The sequence below is a fragment of the Varroa destructor genome, unplaced genomic scaffold (genome assembly GCF_002443255.2).
Source record: "Varroa destructor unplaced genomic scaffold, Vdes_3.0 BEIS01000002.1, whole genome shotgun sequence".
Taxonomy (NCBI): Eukaryota; Metazoa; Arthropoda; class Arachnida; order Mesostigmata; family Varroidae; genus Varroa; species Varroa destructor.
The window spans coordinates 31,054,310-31,079,882 of NW_019211455.1; the positions used below are offsets into that span (position 1 = coordinate 31,054,310).

A 25,573-nucleotide genomic window follows, 5' to 3' on the forward strand; every position below is an offset into this window, starting at 1 on the left:
ATATATATCAAATGTTGATTTGTTCGAGCTAATCAGAGGCAATAGTGAACGAATTAGATCTGACTTATCTTCCGTAGAAGCTTGTTCGATATTTACGGCCAAACATATTATTTTCCTTTAGGGCTTTGCTGCTTCAGGCAGGCAGGTTGGTGATTGTTTTTGCATCTAAACAAACTGTTTTTAACGTTTCTTCAATTTTTCTCTGTTTAATATAGGAAGAAAAAACCGACTCGCTCAGCGACTGAAACCACGCCTTCAGTAACGACAGGTCGTAATATTCTTATGCAAAGAGCCTTCTTAGCAGCTACATATTGCACATTGCCTATACTAAAAATATATTCTATCCTCAAGGAAGTCCGCGAACTCGCTTATTTACTATAGGCTACTATAAAAATGTTTGATAGATAGTTAGAATATAAGGTAATACTTTATCGCCCTTGCTCATTCACAGGCTAAAGTACAATAGCACTTGTTGAGTGCAAAAAGCAGCGATCGTGAGATACCTAATCTATATGCTACCGTATATATAGTCTGCACTGAGAATTTTTCTTATGTTGTGTTTCTAAGCCTGTCTAGTTCTTTTTTTGCTTGTGCTAGGAGTATCACTCTCGAGGTTATCCAAACTAACAATCAGCCATCGCGGCTGCAGTTTCAGTTCCAAACCTAAACCGCTAAGTAGTCATTTTCGAAACATTTTCTCATTAATCGACAAATAACCTTCTGCTAGTGACGGCGTATTAAACATTAGCAGTAAATGTGAATTCGTTAAAGCTTTGTTCGATCACAGACAAAAAAAATCCAAGAAAAGTAAAGTTGACTTTGTAGCAAGCCGCAAAATCTCAAAAAATATAGAAGTTTAAAGAAAAACAAAAAGTTAACAAAAAACTAACAGTTGACACTTAGCAGGTCGACCCAGTCAGTAATCAGTGTTCTCCTTTTTAAGACAGAAACTTAAATGTACCACAAATCATTTTTGAGCCTGTTCCATGAATCTTCAATCCCCTTATATTTGAAGATATTCCGATTTGCCTCGGAAAGGCTTTTCTCAGAACCAGCCTGAAAACTGATAATAACGTAGAGCGTCGATTTTGGGCAAAACAAGGAGCGAAGTTTTAAAAACGATACATCAGTGTTCGTTACGATGAGCTTCTTACGTTGCTGTAATTTCTTAGTAGCGAGTTAGCCATGACTGTTAGTATAACGTATTCGAAGTCAGGTCAATGTATATTATATTATATATATATTGTTGAAAAATAGCAAAACAATTGAACCACTGCTCGGTCAATTGCAGAATGAGATAGCCTATGATTTCCTTTTACGTATTTATAAATTATTCTGTTGTCAACCTACGCCGACACTCCTGGATACTTCCGGGTATTAAGTACGCCTGAAGAATATGTATAGGGTTTTCTTGAATTGTAATATTTTTGTCGGAAATCGATATTAAATTAAGCGTCAGAAAATTTTGAATCGAAGGATACCTGAAGGTAATATTTCACTGTTTGTATGATCAGCGCTTCATATTGTTCGCATCGCTATGGCATATGCATCCCTATGTTAAACTACTAAAGGTTCAGATAATAAAATTATCTCAAAACCAAATCAAGCCACTTTCGACAACATGCTGAAACTTATCTATCGGTGTTGCCCTTGAAGCACTTTTATGTTGGCCATTCCGTATCACCAACTTATATGTTAACTACAGCATATAGACATTATGTCGTCTCTATAATGTACCAACGCGAAACGCAGTCCACTGAAAGAATGGAAGGCCTTTTTAATTAGAACTACGAGTCGAAATGAGTATACTGCGAAAGCGTCCCAATCTATTTTATACGAAACTCCATGATTTCACAAGTAAATTATAAGATTCTGGGCATTGTGGGGTATTAGAAGGAAAAGCTTTTTCACGACAAATGATCAGTAGTAAAATAGGTGTTGTTTCCATCGAGGCAGTATACGAGGCTCAATGCTGAAAACCAGCGTTTTAGCCAATAACATTACATGATAAATTCGATCAAAGGCTGAAACCTTTCTGTGCGACAGTTTCTTACACTCCGGAGTATTAGTTGATTCCTTCATGATCTGCAGTACGAAAGACGATCTTCAATGGATCGGGTGAAGATTAACGAACAGGCTTTAGTCAGCAGTTCAAAGGTCATCTCGAGAAAACCATCGGCGGAACATATCAGCGCTTAGGCTGCATTTTTATCTTGTCTAATTGCATCCGGCGTAAAACCGGCATTATTTCAAATCACTTCGCCGCACTGCTCCAGATATTGATGGTGATCCTCTCAGTGAACATAGATGTTTTAAAACAATAACGACATAAGACAGCCGCTGTATCTGCGCCATCATTATCAAAGATCAGCAGAGCCTGTAAAACTTGTTTGGTCCATGTTTCGGGCAAAATTTTGCTGCATCTCAGCTGATTATTCCCTGAGACTTGCCTAAGGTCTCTAAATATAGCCTATGCCTATATTCGTAAAGAGGAAACATTCAAAGAGCTGGCATATTGGAACAGCTTGCGCCAATCCTTCATAGCAAGATTGACTGCGACGACAATAAAGTTACTCTTTATAATTTGGCTTTTTATGGCCACTAAGTTACAAGGAGGTTTAGTTTAGCTAAGAATCGCTTTTGACGGTGACTTATATAGGTGTCTTGTAGAGACAGCACTCTGATGTAGCAAAAAGTCGTTACTCAGCTCAGAGGCAAGTTTATGCGGCATGGAAAAATAAATAAAGTCGTATGAGCGAAAACTTCGCAAACGTACATCCAAAAAGTAAGAACACATGATCAGTGAATGCTTTTTGAACGATGAGTCACCATCAACAAAAAACCGGTTCAAAACGTCGAACGTTCAAAAAATCGATAGATTTTTTGCACCTAACTGTTTTAGGTTATCTCTTATAAGGAATATTATAGTCAAGATTTTTTTTAACTGACTTTCGTCATACGATATATAATGGGGCGCAGTATTGTTCATTAGTTGAACTGAAGTTTGAAATAACAAAGAAGCATTTTCTTTTAATAAATGCTTAATGTACCAAGGCTTTTTCGGCTGCAGAGAATTGATTTAGCCTGTATTTGAGTATTCTGAAGTTGACACGCTGAGTCTGCGAAATTCTCTAGAGATACGATCTCCTAGTGCAGATGCAGCGGAGGCTATACGCAAGTCATTGAAAATCTTGCCTAAAATTGAGCCTAACATTGAAGTACATTGCATTAATATTAGCTCCAACTAGAGGTCTTCAAAAAATATGAGACTAGTAGAGGTTAGATGTTTGTACAAGTAGGACGGTGGCAGTTTCCGGCAGCTGAGAGGACAGCAATGGTCTGTCTGACTAAGTCAAAGAATCGCCAAAGCTGGGCTTTACTCATAGCGGTTTGGTTGTTAAGTGCTACCGATGATCCTTATCTCGTGTATGGCAATGGATTTCTCTCCCGCACTGAAAAGGGTCAAGTGTGGTCCCATGGGAGGTTTTAAGTTTCTGACGGCCAGTACTACGGCTCGCCCGGGCCAGTGATGTGACTAATGAGACTAAATAATAGGATGAAGAATTCGATAGTAAGCTTAACAACACGAACAAAGGACTTCGTTCTAATTACATGTTTGACCTGTACTGTGCATTACAATTAGCACTAAGAGTCTCCGTTGACATTCCGGAAATCCTTGATTTTTCTTTATTGAGCGGTATTGCTAAAACAGACCTAGACAACCATATGAGCAACTATAAGCCTTAATAGTAACACCTAATTCACTTAATCCTTCATTTTCCTGACTACTGATGTCTAGTGAATATTCTTTGCCAACACTGAAATTTGAACGTGCGTGCTAGCGCACTCGGCGGTAGTTGTTGGTCTCTCATTGACTATTACAGTACTTCACGCATATGTACAATCAACTAGATGCTTCAGCAATCGGCATATTATACACGTCCCGATTTCAGACTCACACCATACGTACGGGGCTGTCTATAATCTACAAGTTGCGCTGCTCGTTCACAAACTTAAACGAATTTACACGTTACCTATGATAACGATTTTGAAATGTTGGTTTATACTGGCTGTTAGTTAGACCCTTTATTTGACGGAAAACTTAGAAAATTAAATCGCCTTTACTGTTTTTCCAGGCCAGGGATTATCGTATAAGCGAGCCGATTGCTGTTTTTTACGAGGCAATTATGCTCGCCTCACCGCCTTTCTCTTCCAAGGGGTTTTTTTGGGTATGGCCATTTTCGCGTTTCGGTCCTATCTCATAGATAGCGCATTTATTGCCCGGTTTTTGTCTCTACTGAATTCGTCGCCGGTGTTCATGTACTTCCGTGCAGTTTATTCGTTCACGCTGAGATTGTCATTGCAGCAAGACGCCTAAATCTAATTTGGCTGCTTTTTTCGAGTCGACAGTTGAGTGACAGATGGCGACGGAGTCTGAGATGCGTGCTGGCTCAATTATGATGCTGATGGCAGTAATGAATGTATCACTGACTAGAGATTAAGAAGCGCAAGGTGCAGAAGCGGGCCCTAGCGTGACTGCCAGTAGCCATGGGCCCGGCAGTTGCATCTTTTTTCAAGGGGAAAAGATCCCGAGAGCAGAACTAAAAGATTCGAGAGATCCGAACTCCTAGGCTTGGACTCCCTTGGTTTTCATCCTGTATTGCGAGAGAGGGAACTGCAGCAGCCGGTAAAGCCTCCTAGGCTATACCAGTGGCTGTGCTGGCTGAATGGAGCGCCCAACGAGATCACTCGGACGAACGGTCTGTTTACTCAGACAGGTAGAAGAAAGCTGGATAGCGGTAATTCCTTTTAGCGTCTAGTTGCCTGTGCTTGAGTTTTGTATCGCTTATTCTGAGCAGGAGTATTCAATAAGAACTCCTGGACCGACTCCTTTGGCGTTTGTTGTTGGCGGCGCTGCTATCCGAAAAAAAGTTCCGTTCTCCTCCCACTGTGATCGTTCTTCCCAGTAAGAACTACTTTTTTCGTGGAGAGCAGACCGATAAGCAGTATGGCTGCTACCGCCATTGACACTTTAGGCGGCAGGTATCTTCAAGAGGAATAGTAAAAAGCGCGGAAGAAGGAAGTGGCATGCAATGTATACAGAATTTGGCTTTATACATTGTTGTGGCCGTACTCATCTGAGAAATCAATATTTTCACCCGGAGCATACAGTGACGCAATTAACAGCGTCGCGTTTCAAGAAAACTTGTCCCTACAAAACCGAAAACAGCAATATTGATAACTAGGCCCAGAAACGTTCATTGCCTTTTTTTTTTTTTTTTTTTTTTTATTATATTCAACTCGTCGCTGACCCGGGTAATTGAGATAGACAATAAGTTTCATGCATAATATTTATAATGCTGATTAATTAGTACTGTATTTATCGGAATATCTGATCCATATGCCGATCGGGATGCACTGAAGAGTTGTGTTACCGCTTTGAAGTTCCGGTCGCATCTTAGTCTTAAAAAAAGAGGATCCTAAGCAGTACCTAATATCATTTGAAAACTAAAGGAAATTACATCATATGCAAGCAGCCCATCCTTATAGAGAGAATAGACGTAATGTTTTTAAACCTCGCCACTGTTTAGATCAATTCATGGATCTACTAAATGTCGAATTTACCATTGTACTTTCTTATTTCAGTTGGACTTTTTTTTTATTATCATAAAAACCTTTATTTTTATTATCATATATAATAATTGATTTTTCATATCATAATAATCATAACTATTCAGTTTTAGTTGTCTGCAGACAGCTAAAATTGAATAGTTCGACATCCAAAAAATAAATCCTATGCTTTTCTGTCTTATCTCTGAGACTGCGTTGGATGGCTGCCCTTTAATACAGAGTAAAAATTTGTTCCTCTTGTTGGATTACGCATTTAATAGATTCGTCCGTCGCTGACTGCGATCGAACCAAGTACATATGGCGGCAGAGAAGAATATATATAAAGAACAATAGAAGAATAGATGGATTGTATTTTAAGCAACATTGTTATTTACGGTGAAGAACTAGTTGTAGTTGTTTTTCTACCCATTTCATAGATATCTAGCTGCAAAAAGGAAAGGTTATTAGAGGTTCAACGTTTGGCAGATGAGCGTCACGTTCATGATGCGAGTGGCCTGTAAAATCATTTCAATGGGAAGTAAATATATATAATACATATGCGGCTACTACATGATACTAGCGATGAGCATAAGTATATATGTCTTGCAATTAGTTTCGATTGTTATTTTACTACTTTCAGATCAGAAAAAAAAAAGTCTCTGAATATAAACGAATAATTACTGAAGAAGCTGAATCATGCGAAACCTATTTGGCAGTGACACCTTTGTAAAGCAAATGCATCGTTCACTATTGTCGATTTGTCTTGCAGTAATAATAAAGCGTTGAACATGCAGCTTGTTATTTTTTATGCCGCAGGCAATGTTCAGTTTACGAAAGCTTCTGTGAGGTACTGTGACTAATTATGTTCAGGTTCTGCAATAACCTGCAGTTATCCGAAACGCCTTTAGGCTAACAACAGCTGTTGTCGTATTCGCTATGCCAGGTTAAAGCACTCGTTTTCGACAATTCGTTCTCTGCATGGTCTGAGCCACTTATGCCCAAGCTTAGTTTTCTGCCACGGACACTGGGATAATCTTTGCAAGCATTGCTGAGCTAATAACAATCATTGTTACAGACTGATGAATAATTACATAATAATTTTTTTAATTCATAAAATATAATTTATAAAAAATAATTATGCTCAATTATTTTAGTCAACTATTAAATTCTTCCATTTCGTTCGAAATACTACTCTGCTTGCTCGCTGCGCGCGAAATTTTAAACTTAAGAAATCATGAGAAGGAAACTGACATTTTCCAATCCAAAATTATCATCAGCATGACCAGCAGCGATGTGAAAAGATTTACACGACCCGTTCGGTAATTTCCTTACACATTGGGGATTCAGTTGTCACATTAATAAAAGATTTGAATGTCCCGATGTTTGCGCATATATAAACTGTTTGAGCGGTTCATATGGAAAATTCAGTCAAAGTAATGTTAGCCACATCAAAACAACGCTACTTTTTGTTATAAAAAAAGTCAAACATGAATATTACCATAATTTATAAAAGCTAAATAAAGAAACAACCTATCGATTGCTTTCAAAATAAAGTAAAGACGCATTTCCTTACCTTCGGTATTTATTTGGCGAACGCGCTAGATATTTGGTGCAGTTTTAACTAAACTTTCAAAGATTTGTCGATCAGTTACTGAAATAACGTATAGCAATGCACAGTCCTCTGAAAAGCTACAGGGACTTATAGCCCAATAGAGTTGTATCGTACGATGTTTACACATCTTTTCGGTTCTGTGATTTTTAGACAGCGTCAGCTGAAAGATAAGCGCCTAATTTTCTCTCGGCCTAATTTAAACTCGGAAGCTATTGCAGGTCTTCTGATTGGTTGTTCCTCCCAAAGCCTGTCGAATCAGCCAAACAGGCTCTGTACCGCATTGTTTGACCTAAGGTTACGCTTAGTACCGTGGGAAGTGGCAAATTCGAAACTATGCTGTGTGAAGACCCCATGTTTTAACCTGTGCTGAAGCTAACTAAGGTACATGCATTGTTGAAAAGCTATGTATGTGCATGTCTGCGTATATGTGTGCATTAAATTAGGGTGTTTGCTCCAGATTTATTGTGCATCGTCCGCAACTGAGTTCTAATTAGAGTTTCTAGGCCAAGCGATTTGTCATAAAAGAAACGCTAGGTAGGACCTCCTTTTGGTTTTATTCGGTTCGTCTTAAGTGAACATGGCACGAAGTGCCAATCGATAAGCACAATTTTAGACTGTATACGCAGGCATCTTAAAGAGCGACATTTTAAAGTAAACGTAATTGGCGAAATTTAATATATATAATATCCTTCGGGAATACCTGGAAGGTGTTTCCTTTTTTGGGTCCTTCCCTGTTCTGTAGGCCTATTTCTGCTAATAAAAAAGTGCCTTTATTTTTTACCTATATACTCTCAAATGGTATGAACCCTCTGATAGACGTAACGGGACCAAATTACTGCAGTCCTCAAATTAGGACACTGATCATGAAATATTATGTATCAATGCTTAAATGTCAAGTAGACATAACCCTATATGCACTTTAAATAGCTTTTCCAGCCGATGGCGTAAGCTATGGGTGGCGTAGTTTCACAAATAGCTATAAATACATTGATGACAGCTTACATTGCAGTTTGTTTAATTTTTGAACAAATTCCTGCACGATAAATGACTTTGCTAAACTCCTAAAAAAGACATGAATATCTATATATCTTGTTTAATCCAAGTGGCTGACTCTCCAAGTACAATTCTTGCTGAGCCTATGAGGTTGTATAGTATATTGCTTGCTGACTACGTTTTTTTTCCGATAATATTGGTTTCGCAGTTTTCAAGAAATTGTGGCTAGAAGATACACACCTGTACCCCGTCTCCTGCAGTGAGGCTTCGAGGTTATCGTCATCTATAAAGAAACCTAACGATGGTGCGAATTAGACCTATACATAGGAAGAGTTATCAATTATCTTGCTTAGAAATTTCTTGCTTCACCGTGACAGACTTGGGTTGACTTAATGCAGTTACCTCAGAAATAGCTGTACGGAATTATGGAAGCCATCAGGAACCGCCGCGGGCTAGAAGTCCGAATTGAAAACTACGTTTCTGTACACTACATATATATATGTATGTAAGTACGCAAGAATTAAACTTTACGTATACATTAATTTTTCATGCGCATAATCATAACTAAACCTTCGGCGCTTTGTGCTCAATGTGATACTACCTAAAATGTATTGTAGTGTTCAAGTTTTCGTCCCTCAGGTAACTTGTTCCCTTCCTCCTGTCAAGGTGTTTTTAAAGAGTACCTTACATGTTTCAAGTCTTGTGTACGGTACCGCCCCCTAGGCGTTGCGTTGAACGGCTGGCTCCCACTACAAAATAGGGTGTGTCTACGACTCGCTATTGATCCTTGACAAGCGCACAAAGTAAAACAGTTCAACAGGTCACGCAGTGTGAGGATTACCTAACTGCACGTTAAATATCCACAGAAAAGATCCGCTCAATAGTGAATCTACGAGCCTCAATATAAGGCAGAAAACGTCCCGCTGGTCCGCTTTGTACGCAAAGTTGAAAGCGTATCATAGTACTGTATAATATATCAGTTTTAAATCGATTACGATATCGAACCACAATGTATTACTAACCAAATTGATCGTTCTTCCTCCTCTATTCAGATTTAGGAACGGAGTCGGAATGATCATTTGTAACGATATGCATAGATGAGCTAAACTGAATAACTTGAAAATCCTTATAGGTAACTTTATAATATTAATTTCTAGACTCCCTGTGTTATCCACGATTAGAAAAATGTATATCACTGGACTCGACATAGTCACAGTGAGCTTTAGCAACCGTAATGAAACAATGTCGTTGGAAGTAGAATACCCTTCCTAATATTAAGTAAGAAACCTGCTCTGTTCGTAGACTGACCGAGATACCTTGTCGTTGTGACCGATCGATCGGTGGTAGCGTGTTTGCATGCTAGTTTTACAGACAGTCCGGGTTCGAATCCATGAGCTGACACAGCTTGTCAGCCAGCCGTCTGCCGGAATGCTTAACGGCAATACCCAACAACCCCCAACCTGCCAAAAATGAAGGCAGCTCCTTTTCAAGAACCTGTGTATTTCAGATGGTCAATAAAAATAACAAACGCCAAATAATACCATTGTTTCGTTAATTTGAATGCAGCATAACCTCAGTCACGCGTGCGAATATGATCAGATACGGCCCACAAATTTCCGATTTGCATTAAATCTAACAAGCTTGGGTTTATTTAATGTAAGTGCGTTTAGTTCAGACGAGTCTTTATTGATTGATTTCTGCCGGAACCGCGTTCTCTCTCTCGCAACTTGCATAATGCCATCACTCAACATATTGATCTATACGTATTTGTTGTTGTGATTTTTCTACTGAACGTTAATTTTTAAAGACCTGATAAATGCTGACAGGATATTTTGTCACAACTGCTTACCTGTCCTCGTATTTTGCACTGATTGAGAATTGGATTTGCCCCTGGCTTTTTTAATCCCTGTCCTTAGTGTTCTAATATAATATAATGTCTAATGTGTGTGTGTGTGTGTGTGTGTGTGTGCGCAATTTAATACAGAACGTCCTAATTATAGAGCATTTCAGTCGTAGCGATTTGCAGCACTACATAAGGAAACGAGTTGTTTTTTTTGTGAAAATATATCAAAATCATACGAAAATTTCCTCTGCTATTTAACGTCCCAAAGTTCTTATGACGCTGGTCGATGCTTACAAAATATCAGCAGAAGTCTTAGCAGACTCAGAGGCGGCAGCGGCGGCGGCGGCGGCGGCGGCGGCAGTAGCAGCGGCGGCGGCGGCGGCGGCAGGAGTGACCCGACGCAATAGAAATCGCTCTGACTGTTAGCAAACGAGCGGGTGCCGCGTGGGGCTGTACGGGTGCTGCTGACTGCAGCGCCACGACCAGGTGCGCGAAATCACGACTCTTTTAGTCGAGTAGTAACGACAAAAGCAAGTACGTCAACATCAATACGAACCACATCAACAAGATCCGTATTTCGGTGGCGGCAGCGACTGATTACCGTAGCCTGTCTAGCAACATAACGATAGCAAATGCAATAGAAGTATCTCTTTGATTAACGATTCGCTATATCACTACGAATATAGAAGCACTCCACATATCAGCGTACAGACGTTCCGTGGTTAGCTCGGTGGCAATGGCGCCAATAAGAAATAAACGAGAAACTGAATTCTCGCGGGAAGGAGCGAACGTTCAACATAGGCTAGTAATTTTTACTGTGTCATCAAAAAAGGAAAACAAAGAACGAAAAGCCGCACTAATTATAATCTACAAAGATTCAATGAGTGCATATTTATGAAAATCTACTCGAGACGGTAGCGGTTCAGGGAGGAGCAGGTCTAACTGCTGTACAACTGCAGACACGCTATGTGTGAAGAAACCAAAAAATTAGAAGCATACTATTATTTAGCCTTCATGAAGTCGATAATGGTGTAAGTGTGATTCGCTGATCTTCAGGATTAGGATTAAGAACCGGACTTTGTTCGTGAACTCCTTTTACAAGTCTCTCAGCTAGCGGTAACACAAAAGTGTCTCCTAATGGACTTATGGGTTTAGTTTGAATGTTGGTTAAAGCATTTTGTAACCAGATGTGCATACTACTAGCCCATCGATGTCTCAGGGAGCATAATTATAGTACGGTGTAGTATCTTCTATCGTCCTTAACTAAGGGGCGTTGGTATACCTTTATTGTAGAGGTAAAGAATATGATGGAATCACTTATTCTGTGTAAGTTTTTTACTTTGAGACTTTCCTGATATATCGGCGATTACGGATTCTGTCAGGGCTTGTTTATATTATAGCGAACAACGCAGTAGGTCCATAGATCGCCACAATTCGGTCATACCTGTCAGAATCTCTAGCCTTTAGTCCACATAGAGACGTTGCCCCTTTGAAAGTAAGGCGCGCCTGTTTCATATTTCTTCATCCTCTTAAACTCTAGTTACTTAGGGCAGTCAAACCAGGATTTCTGACGATTCACAGCCTTGTCAGAGTTACTGGATTGGGACATCGTTCTGGCTGGACACAGCATCTTCCTTTTCCCGATAATTGAATCAATCCTTGGATATATATAAGAGCAGTGCCTTTGTATAAACTGTGTCATTACTTCCACACGTCAAGCGCCTACTCAATAAAATTTGTGGGTGATTTAATTCATGCTATTCTAAATTGCGTTTTCGAAATGATTGATCTTTACCACTATAGTATAAGATTTAGCGTCCCAACAATGTATGATACAACGTAGTAGCAAACACCTAAATGTTACATGCAAAAATTTTGACAAAAGTCCGACACCCTATGTTATCTTACAGGTTTGAAGTTAAGCTATATTTAATGCTTTCGTATTAAATCTTCCATCTCAGCTGAAAATTAAAATTTGCCGGTTTGAATGCTTTGATTTCAAACTGAGACTGCTAGACCGAACGATTCGACGAAAGTTAGTTGGACCTCATAAATATCGCTCCTATATAGAGAAAATTCTATTGGCTTTTTTTTATGTTGGACAATCTTATATTATAAAGCTATATTATGAAGCCATATAAGGTGCTGCGTAGTATGTAAACAATGTGTGGAATCGTCGTTGAACATCTTAAAAGTAATACGGGAGGAGTACGTCTTCCACTAGATACTTTACGTGGAATTTGCAATCTTCACGGATCCACATTGTAGGGGCGCCCTAACCCCGAATATCGTTCTTGCATAAGCAAATACATCTAAAATTTGCTGTCGTCGACGTCGGACAAGGGAGAATTTTAGACGTCTTTTATGGGAATGGGACAATGCAACACGCAATGTAGAAACATTGTACAAGGGTTTTTCTTCGAGTCGTACAACGACCACCTGAGCAGTCAATGCAAGAGATTGGATTTGCCATTCGGCGCTAGTGATACACTTGTGGGAAGTCAATGTACCCTCCCATGTCTGATTTGCCTGTTGTAAATGGTTTGGTCATTTTGAAATATAGATAAATCTATACAAACATGTTTATGTGAATCTAGACACGTAGAAGCCGAAATCACGCAATATTACAAACCAAACACATTAAATCTACGATACGGTAGGCCAGGTGCAGAACAAAGGAAATGCCCGCAGACCTTCTGTAACTTTACAGGCTTCGCAGATTTAGCGAAGCCTACGTTTTGCTACAGGGTGAATTAAACGTTTGGTGACGTGGAGCGCAACATGGGGTCTCTATCTCCAGATGGGTTATTTAGGAAGGGCTCAAATGTAACTAGTAACATCCGTAGCCGTCAAATAAGACCGACTGGGGCAACTGGTCAAAATGCTATTGTCGAGCTTATCTGTCAGCTAAAACTAATTGATCATTCAATGACGTAATAATTTTTTTTTTTTTTTACTTTTATTTGAAGTGTGTTTATAATCGAATCTATTTTGTTATGAACGGCGCTCGCCAGTAACTGTGCTGATAACCCGCTGCTCGCAACCCTGGCGATCATATGCGTGAAAAATTAAGTTACGTTTAGAGGTAACTCAAAATAACATTGTATCTCGACTCTCGCCATTGATAAAAGAGCCTCTGCTTTTAGAGTCGATCAATTCTTGCTTTTAACTCTGTCTATATATAACATAGATGTCTGCATATGCTGCTGCTGCTACTGCTGTTGATGATACTTGTATCGATGCAGCGTGGCTGTCTGGCGACGCTGGCACTCTTCTAAGCTTTTAGCTATGGCGTCTTAGAAAATATCGTTAGCACGAAAGCAGACGAGACACTATTTCCAAACCCTTGGCAACAACGGCTGACTAAAAGCAACATGCTGCGAAATAGTCAACTATATAGAACTTGTTTAAGTTATTCGTTTTGTTCGCTTGTGTTTTGAGTACAAAAGACGGTAAAGAATACTGAAAACGTTCTACGTTCGATGGTGCTACGCCATCGATGCGACTCGTTCTTCGCGACAGGAATTCGAGTAATACACAATCGATGGCTCGTTCCGGAATGAGCCGTAAGGCAAGTCTGAGCGTTTGAATCTTACAATGGCGCAGTCCTCCACCGTCACCGGCGTCATGAACGCGATGAGGCAGGCGGAGTGCTGGAATCCGCTTTTTTGAAAAAGGTCATTAGCACTTTTACAGGTTTCCTTTGGGTAGACGAAGCCTGCTTACCTAGTTGGCCATGGGTTGTAAGGGCAGGGCAAAACAGGCAGCCAGAAAGAAAAAAATGCAAGATAGAACGCGATTACGCAAGAGGGAGAGAGAGAGAGAGGTCGGGGAGGGGATGTAGTGATAGAATGAATGTCAAGGCGAAAAATACAATGCAGTGCGATGAGTTCCAACTAACGACAGTAGGTACGGAACATAACAGAAACGATAGCGATAAAGTAAATGATGTAGAATTTCTTTCAAGGGAGTGAAGCTCACATTTACACGTAATAGGGGTCGATCTGAAATTCGCTTTTTAGAGGGACGCTTACTTCAAGTACATAGGCTGGCCCCCCGGAAAGAATAAAGCATACAGATAGCTTAATGTCCTTGTTCGTTCCATTAAACTTACCTTATTTCATGCGTTACCTGAACGTTCGATATACATATTCCTTGGCTTTTTGTCCTATCCAATATATTGTCGTTAATGTGAAACTTTTTATAGTTGCTTGTAAGTTGTGATTCGTAAGTAGAAGGTTTACATGTTTGTGTCGCAAAGCATGCCATTATTATTCGGAGTCCGTTTTTTAGCCTTTTCCCTCGGTTACCGACCTCATTAGTATTCCGTTATCATTCTTGCCCAGCATTAGTAAATATTGGGTAATAATTGATTTCGTGTGAATTACAGAATACTTATGGACCCATTAGACGGATCGAATAGCCACCAACCGGGAAAATAATATATCACATTCAATGCAGTATGTGTTGCAATGTAATAATAAATATTAAATAAATTAAACACAAATCGATATTTTCGATGTCAGATTATATGTTTAGTTGTATGAATTATCTGACATACGTTGTGCTAATACGTTGCAGCTGTCAGTCAGTGATAATACAATCAGAGAGATGGTAGCGACATTTGGGGAGATCTGAAAGTAGTCCTTCATTTGTCCTAATGGAATTGACTAAATGGATGGAACGGGGTCGTAGTTGTGTGCTCCGCGTGGAACTTCGAGCGCATTGCAAACTATTTACTTGAGACTACCCCTGCGCGACAACGTCTAAGGTGTCATATAAGCGAAAGATAGTCTTGGACGAGGCAAGTAATCGGTCTTCGTCGTCGCCATCATCGTCACTCTCGCTTTGTCATTTAACAATCGGAAAGACAAGCAGTAGATAATCGTAATATTGCTTCTACTGTCTCAATGTCCTGTCCTAGTATTTGTGCATGTGCACGATCTGCGTGCTTTTTTTTTTAAGCATCAGAGAGAACAGTGACCCTGCCCAGTGATATTTTCGACTAATGAGACATAGTATAATAAACACTATCTTATCTTCGTTCATTTAGGTTATATCTAGAAGTTGATGGGTAGTCACTAGTTTGCTGCAATGTGGAGCTGCGAAAGTTGCTGAGATTGTTAGCTGATATTACCATAGACATATATATCTTCCTATAATCAGAAATAGAACTATCAAACGTTGCGTAAGATTGTTGCATTTGTGATACATGGATGCCTGTACCATCCTATTTCTTATCTAATATATACCCTATTTTTTCTTTCAGAACCACGAGTGACAATTACGGGGGTACTAGGTGGTCAAGTCGGTCTTCCCTGTAACATACAGCCCAACTCGTCAGATGACGAAGTCTCACTGGTGTTGTGGTATGTGTACTTACGTTGATAAAGTGATTGTAACATAGGTTCGTAGCTGATATGTCTACTGCTGGCGCTCAGAGTTTAGCGAAAATAGATCTTTTAGCCCATTTCTGCTAAGGCAATTCGTAAACCGCACATTCGGGGCTCCCGACAAGATATAATATCAACTCCGAGCGCAAGCTACCTAAATAATAAAAATATTTTACTAGCGCTATCTGATGATTTAAGTTCCCAAAAGGCAATCGTTTACTGTAGATTGGAAACTTTAATTTGTACTCAACCCAGGCAGATTACAAAGCATAGTACATAATCTAATACAGTGTATCAGGCCCCTTGTACGGTTAAGGGCTTACAACAGGGCTTGAAATTGAAATACAGACGGCTTTTGTCATATTCGAAACCGCTTCGTGCTCTTTAAAATGTTAATATATTAAGCTTGTTTTATTGATTACAGCCGCTAGTACTAAGGGGGAAAAACACAGAAGAACTAAGAGACAACAAAAACTGCACAGTTTACTTTCAAATGGGAAAAAAAAATCACTTTCTAAGGAACGAATCAATCGATTGCGTGTGGTAGCAGCGAAACTGTGCATCTGTTTATCAGTATAGTCAATTATAGACTGTTTAGAAAAAGCCAGTCATTTAAAAGCTCAGATGTAGTACAGGCCCTAATAAGCAGAGCTGTTAGAAGAAGGTCGCAGCGATTCGGATGTACATTGATTGCTATAGAATGGGAAGAAAATGGGGCCCGGCAGCGCCTAAGCCATCCGTAGTCCCCGAAACAAACGACCTACCTCATATTCACCGTTTATTAATGCTGAAGATTGTCGCTTGCACAGTTCTTAATAGCAAACTCGACAAAAGAAGCTCAGTCTGTGGCTTGATACCAAATTAGTCACTGGCCATTCAGATGACAACTTTGTGTAGGAAGCTTGGCAACAGTATTATCTGTTTTGCGTAACTATTACGCACAGCTGGTATACTAGTATCCGTCACGTCTTAGTAATGTAAGCCGAAGCTACAACAGATTTGCCATGCACGCCATCTTTTATCGGTGTCATATCGTATTAGTTGTAACTATCGGTTCGTGTAATTAATATGAACATTGCTTTCCTCCATTCGTACCGCTGTGGGAAGGAAGAGAAGGTCTTTGATGAACAATTTTCAACGGCTAGTGGGTCGTGGACTATTAAATGCCGGTTTTCATGGGTCGCGTAACGTTGAAAGGACGGCCGAATTTTATACGTGCTTGATCCAGGATTGTTGTATATTAGATTGATATAGATGTTGTATATGTTATTATTTTTCAGTGGAAAGAAGTTTCGAGGGGTAGAGATCTTTGGAATCGGCCGAATGTGATCAAGAAAATTTGACTCTTGAAAGTCGAGAGGGTTGCATTTATTCGCTTAGATTTAGTAATGACACGGGACTAGAAGCGCCTCCGTCCTTTTTCTTAATCATCGGTATATTTAAGACTAAAAACAGATTCACAAAAAAGGGTGATAATATTATAATTCCACAAAAAATACTCATGCACCTAATTTGGGTGAAAGTTTACAGAGCAAACATTGTTATACAGCTTCAACTTGGTTGGTTTTCTATTGATGTCAGGAGTACACATTGCTACGAAGCCATATTCTTTTACCTATTTCGGATGTTCATGCCGTGCGTCTTCGAGATCGCATAAATAGCCGTGCGTGCTTCATGTCACGCGATCTTTTCCCGCTACCGTCCTGTTGAGCATCTGACGAGTGCTCTGTTGGCAGAATATGTATTGTTCGTTTATGTATCTTGAAAGGTACTTTCGTCAGCGCGGCATATACATGATCAGCGGAACGGCATGTGTGTCGTGAATAACGGGTTCACTGCATAACGTACGCACGCTCACGACGCAGCTCTTTTTCCATCCGTTAGATTTTATTTGCTCTTTTGTCGAAACAGAATGTAAATAGCTAGGCCGTGCAATGGACACATCTGTCAGCCGGATTACGAATCGTTCAACCACGCAACGGCTGTAAAAGAAATGTTAAAGATAGTAGGTTATGCGATTGTTTTCCTTTTCCCGTTTCGGTGTAGTCGAGTTGTTCAACCATTCGCAGTGTAAAATCAGCATGGCCTGAAGCCGCGTGTAAAACTACTATATACATTGACGATATGCTGAAGAGTACCTGCTCATTAACTGTTCTCGACAGATCTGCCTGAGCGTCAATCGTGTTCCTGTTGTACATAGCAGAGCCCCGTCAATTCTCCCTTGATTATATCCAAATGGCAACGACAATTATGGACACCTAAACGAAAAGGCAACCTCTTCATCGTAAACATATACTATATCTAAAATGGCAAGCGAGCTTTTTCAACGGACCTAGATTTCGAGTTCAAACTCTAACCTAAACAACATGGCATATCAGTGAATATCTGATCTGGGAATATTTGACACTATCATACGTACGAAGTGAACGTGGCTCACGTTTTTTATTCTTGGCAGGTACAAAGATGATTCGACTACGCCGATCTATTCACTTGACTCGCGTAAGACAACACTCAGAAACGCACATCATTCACCGGCCCACTGGCTAGCTGGACGGGCGTACCTACAAGCTATAACCAGTGGTACTTCAAGTTCGACGCACCACGACGTGCTGCTTTTGCATGACAGCAAAAATGGAGGCTCTTCCGATGAAAACGTATCGACCACCTTTTCGAGAGGCCTTCGAGGCGACGCCAGTACGACAAGCAGCCTTGTTACAATTAACAACGGCGCGACGGTGAATGGCATGATCCAGGGACCTCCCAGCCCATCAGTGTTGACACTGGATCCATTGGAGAAAGAAGATGAAGCCCTTTACCGATGTCGGGTCGACTTCAAGCGAGCTCGGACGCGAAATTATGAAGTACAACTGGTTGTCATTGGTAGGTCATTGATTTCTTTATTGAAAAAATATTCAGATTCAGACGAGAATAGAGCAATCAAATTATAGAAAATAGCTAGAGTTTTAAACAAACGACGACCCCCAAAGACCAGTCGATTAGCTGTTCAGAATTGTGTACATCTCATGAAAATTAATTTGTGAACGCAAAAATCCGTAGTAATATTACGACATACTCGCGTCCTGCTGGCGAACCCGTGGGCAAAAGTACTCGGCTCGCTAAAACCATATCAATGCAAAAATAATAATCATAGATTTCATAGCCGCTGCAAAGGGTACCTGTGGGTAGAAGGCGTAAGTGAGCTCATATGTTAGCTGGCATACAATACATATACAACATACACTCATGTTTGTACTATGATAAATTGAAAGCTACACATACGCCCTGAATGACCAGTTCATATTCAGGTTCGGCTCGTTTCGTCCGGCTAATTAAATCCTACAAGTACCTAATGCGAACCTAAAAGTAACGAATGCCGGCTCTGCGATCTCTATCACTTGAGAAGTGTTGACAACAAATGCTCAAGGACTGCCCGTGACTCTATTTTCACTCATTTGTCAAGTATTGTCGTTTGCTTAGTAAAATTTGAAAATAAAGCGGTTGAGAATAAAATCCTTCTTTTTAAGTGTAATAGGTTGGCTCCTCTACCTGAGTCTTTTTATTACATTCTGCATTGAAGCTATGCGGAAGGTCCCACAGTGATTTCGTTGCTCAGCTATAATACTGCCTTATAAATATAATTCTAAATCAAGCATAGATGATTATGAATATGAGGCTGTGGCTCTAGAGATATTAGTGTAAGTCATCTTAATATATATCTCACTTTTATATATAATCCCTCTTTCAACTATGACTTGTAAGCGTTAAGTACGAAATAACTGTAAAAGAAATCTATCGATACGTTAAAAGTTTCAGCTACATGCTACAATCACTATGGCGGACTAATAGACTATTCGTCGATCTTGTTGGAAGTTATCGTCGAATAGAGATGCGTTTAAACTAGATTAAACGAATACTGATGATTATTATCATGATGGTCATAATAACAGAGCAAAGTATATGGCGCCACCGAAATAACAGCAATCTGGAAATATATTCCATTTTCAAATTCCGTGTAGATTTACAGCGCATGAGGATTTACTGTCTTTCCAGGCTTCCAAAGTTCCTTTCCGATAAGTCTGCTATTAGGAGCGCTCGTGTCTTCCGTACGTTATCAACAATCGAGCGGATATCAGCGTTGATGTCGTACATAAACAGAGCCTTTTGAAAAACTCCACAAATGCAGCTTTAATTTATTTTCGTTTACTTTCTATTTACGGAAGTGCCGGGTAAACAATCGAGCGAATCGGAAGTGAAATGAACGCCAACCGCGATGAATGGTGTGACACCTTAAGAGGTCCTATATGGACTTCACATGTAATAGAGCTTTTACTAGCGTCAAACAGATAGAACTTGATATTTCGTACACCTGAACTAGGCGAGCAATGAATTTAGCGTAACGGTTGCTTTTATTGATGAAGTGTCGGCAAAAATTTAGCACATCTATTAATTGGCATTTCACAATGTCTATTTTTGTTCTTTCAGTTCCTCCGTCTCGTATCACAGTGACAGATCATCGTGGTGCGGTCCTGGCGGACAAACAGGTCATCGGACCCTATAACGAGGGCGAGAAGGTAGTACTAAAGTGCCAAGCACATGGAGGTAAGCAATTGATTTTCTTGAAAAATACCACCAACCGAAAACTGTCCGAGTAATTTCGAGCCTCGAAACAAACGCGATGGCCACCACCTATTACATCACTCAATAACTGAGTTACAAAGTACCTGAATTACGTCATTCAAATATGGTACGGGTTGCACGTCACTTATACTGTTCCCTTTTTAAGTTCTATTAGTGTCAAAAATGATGAGAGAGTGAGGAATTCTTATTATTTCCTGTTACCGATGTACAGTCTTGTTATTTGCTGCACAGTCATTTTTTTTCGTGTATACAGATATATTATTGCGAAACTATACTTATTGTGACGCGTCCACAGTATTGCCTCGGCCTTACTATGATAATTGGGAAATTGTAGAAAATAGCAGACGATATGCTTATTATGTCATTTTCTGTGTGGTCGTGTGCATTACTTCATTTATCCTTTACAATATTTAGCTATTGCGTTTAACAGTATCGTGTGTAACTGCTAGATGTATGAACCTGTTTTGCAAGCGCTTTAGCTGTCAGACGATGACTGTGTCCTTCAAGGTAACCCCCCTCCAGTAGTTACATGGTATCGACGTCTACCTCCCATCGGAGGTTTAGGCGGTACAGCCTCACGAGCAAGCCAGCAATCACGTGCGCTTGACGTAGAGTCTAAGGCGAGTCATTCCTCGGAGTATCCAAGTAATTTGGAAGAATTCGGTTCGAAAATAGCGACGTCGCCTGCATATTCTTATCGGGAATTACACGGGTAAGCACGGCATCCTTGTATGAGTCAGGTGCTTCGAGTGAAAAAAGACCCCTATAAATAGTATCCTTTTAGGAGCACGGTAAATTCTGGTAGTTTGGGGCACATTAAAAATTAATATACAAACGCAAATTTGAAGAAAAAAAAAAACGCTTTCCTCGTTTTTTTTTTTTCGATTTTTCAGCAGGCCAGGTTCCTCAAGTCGAGGAGCTATATCCAATACTGTGGATCTTGTGCTGCCTCTTCTCAGTCGCGAACACCTGCTTTCGTCGTATTCATGTGTGGCTTTGAACAATAATATTTCAAAGCCGCTCGTCTCGTCAGTTATCCTCGACATACATTGTGGGTATCTTCTATTGAGCCTATCACTCACTTCGCCGTGCGGAACGCGCAATATACATTTAATAATACCACGTAAACGGAACGATCTGGAGAAAACCAGAAGGTGATACTGTATGTCCTGCAAATGCAAACAGTATCCAATAGCGCTTCTAGGAGAACTCACCTGCAGAATTATATAACATGAAGTATAACAAAACGCCTACACCATATATAGGCAGTGTGCTTTCGAGTCACACGATTTTCAGTGAAAATCTCCGAGCAACGCTTATTATTACCTACTAGGCACCCCCTGATGTTACCGCGCCATTAAGACAGAACTATGGCCTGGTTTATATAACATGTGCAGCTTCACATAGACGGTAGGGAAGGGTTAATTTCGTTTGAGTATGACGAAATAACACGTTTCTCAATGTACCAACACCGATTATTGTTCTCGTCTTTTCTATGTGCGTTTCCCAGTTACCCAGTACTTGAATTTAGAATCGGTAAACAGTCTCGAAATTGACCGTAGAGGCCGTTGTTGTTATTGCTGCTACTTTCTGACCAATCAATAGTCATTAATTCGAAAGTCAAACGCAAACTCGAGCGGCCTGGAAGGAAAGTATTGCAACGTACTTTGTCTGTAATCGCTGATTTGTGCCTAATTAGCACTTAACGTAACGTAACGTACGCTCAGAAAGGCCATCAGTGTCATTGATTCCACTTGATCAAATGACAGAGTAAAACAGCCGTGTGCTTTAACATAGTTCCAGCTTGAGAGAAACAGAGAACCATTTGATATCTCGTATAATATAGAATAGTCGTCCTCTTAGTAACTTTAAAGTCGTCGTCCTGTTGTTGTAAATTGTAGAATAGATAATATCTAGAAAATAGAAACAGAAGGTTGTAGAATTGTGCAAAGCATCTGTTGACCCGTTATAGAGTATCATGTTGTTTTTTTGCCTGGACAAAGACTTCTGTAAAAGTTGCCTTTTACATAGGTCCTCGGCGGTGTTCTATTCCGTTGCATAAATTCTAGTCTATCCAGCTGTTTGCCCCCCTGTCGAAAGTAAGGCGCTATTCAGAAATAGTCGATGATTTATTCATTAAACATTTTGTTGGTCGGCATCCTATTTCCGTATAAGTACGTATGTAATATTGTTTGGAATTGTTGGAAGATTCAGGCACAATTAGTTCATAACAGTAACAACTGTTGTCGTTGATTGCAGTTCGTCCACAACGTGTATGGATTTCGGGTGGTTTCTCGACGGCAGCTGTCAGTGGCTCGGCTGTGCTCCAAGCGGGTGTACCAGCTACGTTTCAGTGTTCTTCGTCGGGGTCAAGGCCGCGAGCGGTAATCCAATGGTTCAAAGGTGGAGAGCGGCTTAATGCTACAACCGACTCAGCAAGTCCGTCAACAAGCTTAGCCTTATCATTGTCGAAATCATTGTCGCGTCCCGCTAGAGGTGGTTATACCCTCCTACGACAGTTCCGCTCTCAACGGGTAAATCCCGACGCACTGCAAATGCGCCTTTGTTTCTAGAAGACTCGGTCAAAGTTTCAGATTTGTTCAAGGACAAAAATGAATTATTGATTGGATTGAAGAGAACGATTTCGAACAAAGAGAAGCACACCTCGGTATAGATCGATACAAATTTATCGTCTCTCTGTGTTTGCTTGAGTACTAAGCATTTCATGGGTTTACCATTAAAAATGGTATACGCCTTCAGCTGATTACTTATCCCGAGCATTAGCAGTTTTTCGCACGTTCAAAAGTATACAATTGCAGCATTTGAGCTTGCGTATATAACCGGCTAAATATGAATAGGTAAAAGCGATAGTTTATGAAACCATAGATACAACAATGCTTAGTTAGCACTGGCTTCATTTTATGTTTCGCATCTGTCAAACAGAGTCTAAAAAACGCGGATCGGCCCCCGGGAACGGGTCCGAGAACAGCGGGGAATGGGACGCCTTCATCAGGGAATTGGCACACGTCAACAGTCGAATTTGTTCCGAGTCCAGAGGATGACGGCAAGACTCTTACGTGCCGAGCGCACAATCCCGCCATGCCAAGCAGCCACTACGGCCGCACCGCAGCGACATCTTCTTCCTCATCGTCATTCCATTTGGGGCCGACGGGGATTTCAGGGGAGACGAATTCGGATGGAGCAGCAAATAGTATGGCGAGCCATACAGCCTCCCATCACCCCGCTAGATCTTCTAATACGCCAATCAACGCCATCGACGATGGCATTAAATTGCACGTACAATGTAAGCAAAGCTTTATTATTTTACTCGAATTTTCCAGAGTCCCGTTAACGGCAGAATTTGTTAGGTGATTACGTACGGAACCCCACACAGTAACCCTAAAGTTCGTTTATTTCATAAATCAGAGTTTCACCAAGCTGGTATAATTTATCAATGGTATCATATATATTTATATATATATATATATATATATATATATTTATAAATTTTTTTTCTATCTTTTATTAGAAAAAAGGCTTTCACCTCCCCCCACTTTTGAATGTACTAAACAGTGGAGTAGGCAGTGATTTCAGGTCGTTACCAGTGGCTGGTAACCAGCGTGATTTGATATTGTCGTGTGGTGATCAAAAAGATCCTCCAGACTTTGTCTATAATATTCATTTAAAAAAATATAACACAATTCCAGCACAACTGTTATGGCAATGATGAAATTTTCTTTATTGAAAATATTGCCAGCTATGTTAAAAGAGGGCAATGTTTCAATTATTCTACCGATAATCTGAATTGTATGAATCGTCTAAGAAATACGTTTTGGTCATCGTACCATAACAGGCAAGATAGAGACAAAAAAGCACTTTCTCGTCTAGTCTCCAATGGCAAACAATACACAAATACGCAAATTTTTATCAAGATGATACAATTAAGTCCCTTGACCAGTCTTCACTATGCCTTTGTTTGATATTCCTTGCGATGCCCAAATTGAAAGCGGAGGCGGACGGATCCTGAAATCAAAAGCTATTTTCATCGTCTTTACATTTTTTAAATATAAAATAATTTTCAAAGTATTGCTCATTAAACATCTCTATTGCTCTCCAGGAAGAAGCTCCGAGTAGCTATGTGAAAGCCAGCCGATAAATAGGACTTTGACTTGTGCCATATCTTTTCCCGGTCTTAGCAGTACAGAGGCAAACTGTGAAGGCGTCCGAAAGGTAGTAACTTGTATTGTCTGTGATTCAGTTGGAGCGCGTTGTTTACTATATGTGAAAGATACAACGCTTCATGGTATTAATCTAGATAGTATTAAACACTAATTCTGTAGTTAACCTAAGTATCGAACTTCATTGATTGCTTCAATCAACGCAATGTAAAGTTGTCCGCATCGCGCTTTTTTTTTCTTGAGAATCGGTCCTATGAGAGTTTTTGGCTGACAGCACTCGTTCCCTTCTATCAGTTTGAAGAAAGATTAAGAAAAGGAAGGAAGGAGAAGCGATTGGTCTGCTCATTTGTTAAGAGTTACCTCGTGCTGAGTTGCTCTCGTCCATCTGTTACACATCTTCAATAAAGCGTTTGGATCGCACTTAACGATTCATGAAGGCCAGTAGAGTAGTATCTGTTCAAATAAGCAGATACCGAAATTTGGCCTTCAGTAAGTTTGCATAAGCACATTTCTACATGATAAGTTATAAAACAAATGCATGCATTGGGTTTCAACAAGGTCATTAGGACTTGGCAAAAGAACTCTACACATAACAAAAAAATTAGAAACCATACAACAAATACAGCTATTTCGACAGTAAAGCATCAGTTTTTTTTAACTTTTGTACTGTAGTTATCGTAACGAAGTGCCGAATACCATAAGTAAAGGAAAGTCTCGTTCGTTGGGCAGTTGTGCCATGACAGCTCCTTTTAATCACGACACGCATACCTGATTAACAATAACAAAATGATCGAATGTATCCGCTGCTGTTTAGCGCTTAAGTTCGATCATCTTTATCTATAAGCGATTATGGATCTCGGCCTCCATACCATATCTGGCATCTGGCCTTCGCCTCAGAGCAAAACTACAGTTTTTATGATCTCAAGGCAATGTGGACGTATGTATTGTCATAGGCGCAGTTAAGAGGCTACCTAGTAAGTTTTGCAGTATCGCAGTCTATCGCGTATAGCATGCTGACGAAAACCTCCAAACACTATCGTACAAGGGCACATACTGACCCAGGTGATCACGTTATTTGACGCGCCGTTTGAACGTTGTTTTGTTTCTGCAAATCTTTTGTATAATATGCGCTAGCTACAGGATTGTGCGGTGAACAGTGCAGAGAAATGAAGCGACCTGTTTGAATAAAAATGGGAAAAATCAATTTTGTTTTATATAATCAGCGAATCACTTCACGCTCTAAATGTCAAATCAACTACCACTTGCGTTAATGTTATTATTATTATTCTAAGCATAATTTATCTAA

The 25,573-nt window shown here is 40.0% G+C and overlaps 1 protein-coding gene and 1 long non-coding RNA gene across 16 annotated transcripts in view; one reads left to right on the forward strand and one right to left on the reverse strand.

Annotated features, from left to right (window-relative positions):
* Nucleotides 1-25,573, forward strand: part of LOC111244099 (uncharacterized) — an 86,604-nt gene that overhangs the window by 46,736 nt on the left and 14,295 nt on the right. For 4 of the 9 annotated variants that reach the window (XM_086978993.1, XM_086978992.1, XM_086978994.1 and 1 more), the window contains 8 exons: nucleotides 216-268; nucleotides 15,328-15,427; nucleotides 17,907-18,331; nucleotides 19,934-20,050; nucleotides 20,597-20,801; nucleotides 20,983-21,140; nucleotides 22,349-22,623; nucleotides 23,033-23,393. In XM_086978993.1, coding sequence (XP_086835119.1) covers nucleotides 216-268; nucleotides 15,328-15,427; nucleotides 17,907-18,331; nucleotides 19,934-20,050; nucleotides 20,597-20,801; nucleotides 20,983-21,140; nucleotides 22,349-22,623; nucleotides 23,033-23,393 — 1,694 coding nt within the window. The remainder of the gene's footprint in view (nucleotides 1-215; nucleotides 269-15,327; nucleotides 15,428-17,906; nucleotides 18,332-19,933; nucleotides 20,051-20,596; nucleotides 20,802-20,982; nucleotides 21,141-22,348; nucleotides 22,624-23,032; nucleotides 23,394-25,573) is intronic. The other 5 variants (XR_015320186.1, XM_022790744.2, XM_022790748.2 and 2 more) reach the window with 2 other exon arrangements.
* Nucleotides 15,667-25,573, reverse strand: part of LOC147757659 (uncharacterized) — a 36,748-nt gene continuing 26,841 nt past the window's right edge. For 3 of the 7 annotated variants that reach the window (XR_015320189.1, XR_015320194.1, XR_015320188.1), the window contains 3 exons: nucleotides 25,326-25,443; nucleotides 24,628-24,720; nucleotides 23,800-24,112 (listed from right to left, as the gene is read on the reverse strand). This is a non-coding gene — a long non-coding RNA (uncharacterized LOC147757659). Of the gene's footprint in view, nucleotides 17,434-23,799; nucleotides 24,113-24,627; nucleotides 24,721-24,963; nucleotides 25,036-25,325; nucleotides 25,444-25,573 lie in introns of those variants that run through there. The other 4 variants (XR_015320190.1, XR_015320192.1, XR_015320191.1 and 1 more) reach the window with 4 other exon arrangements.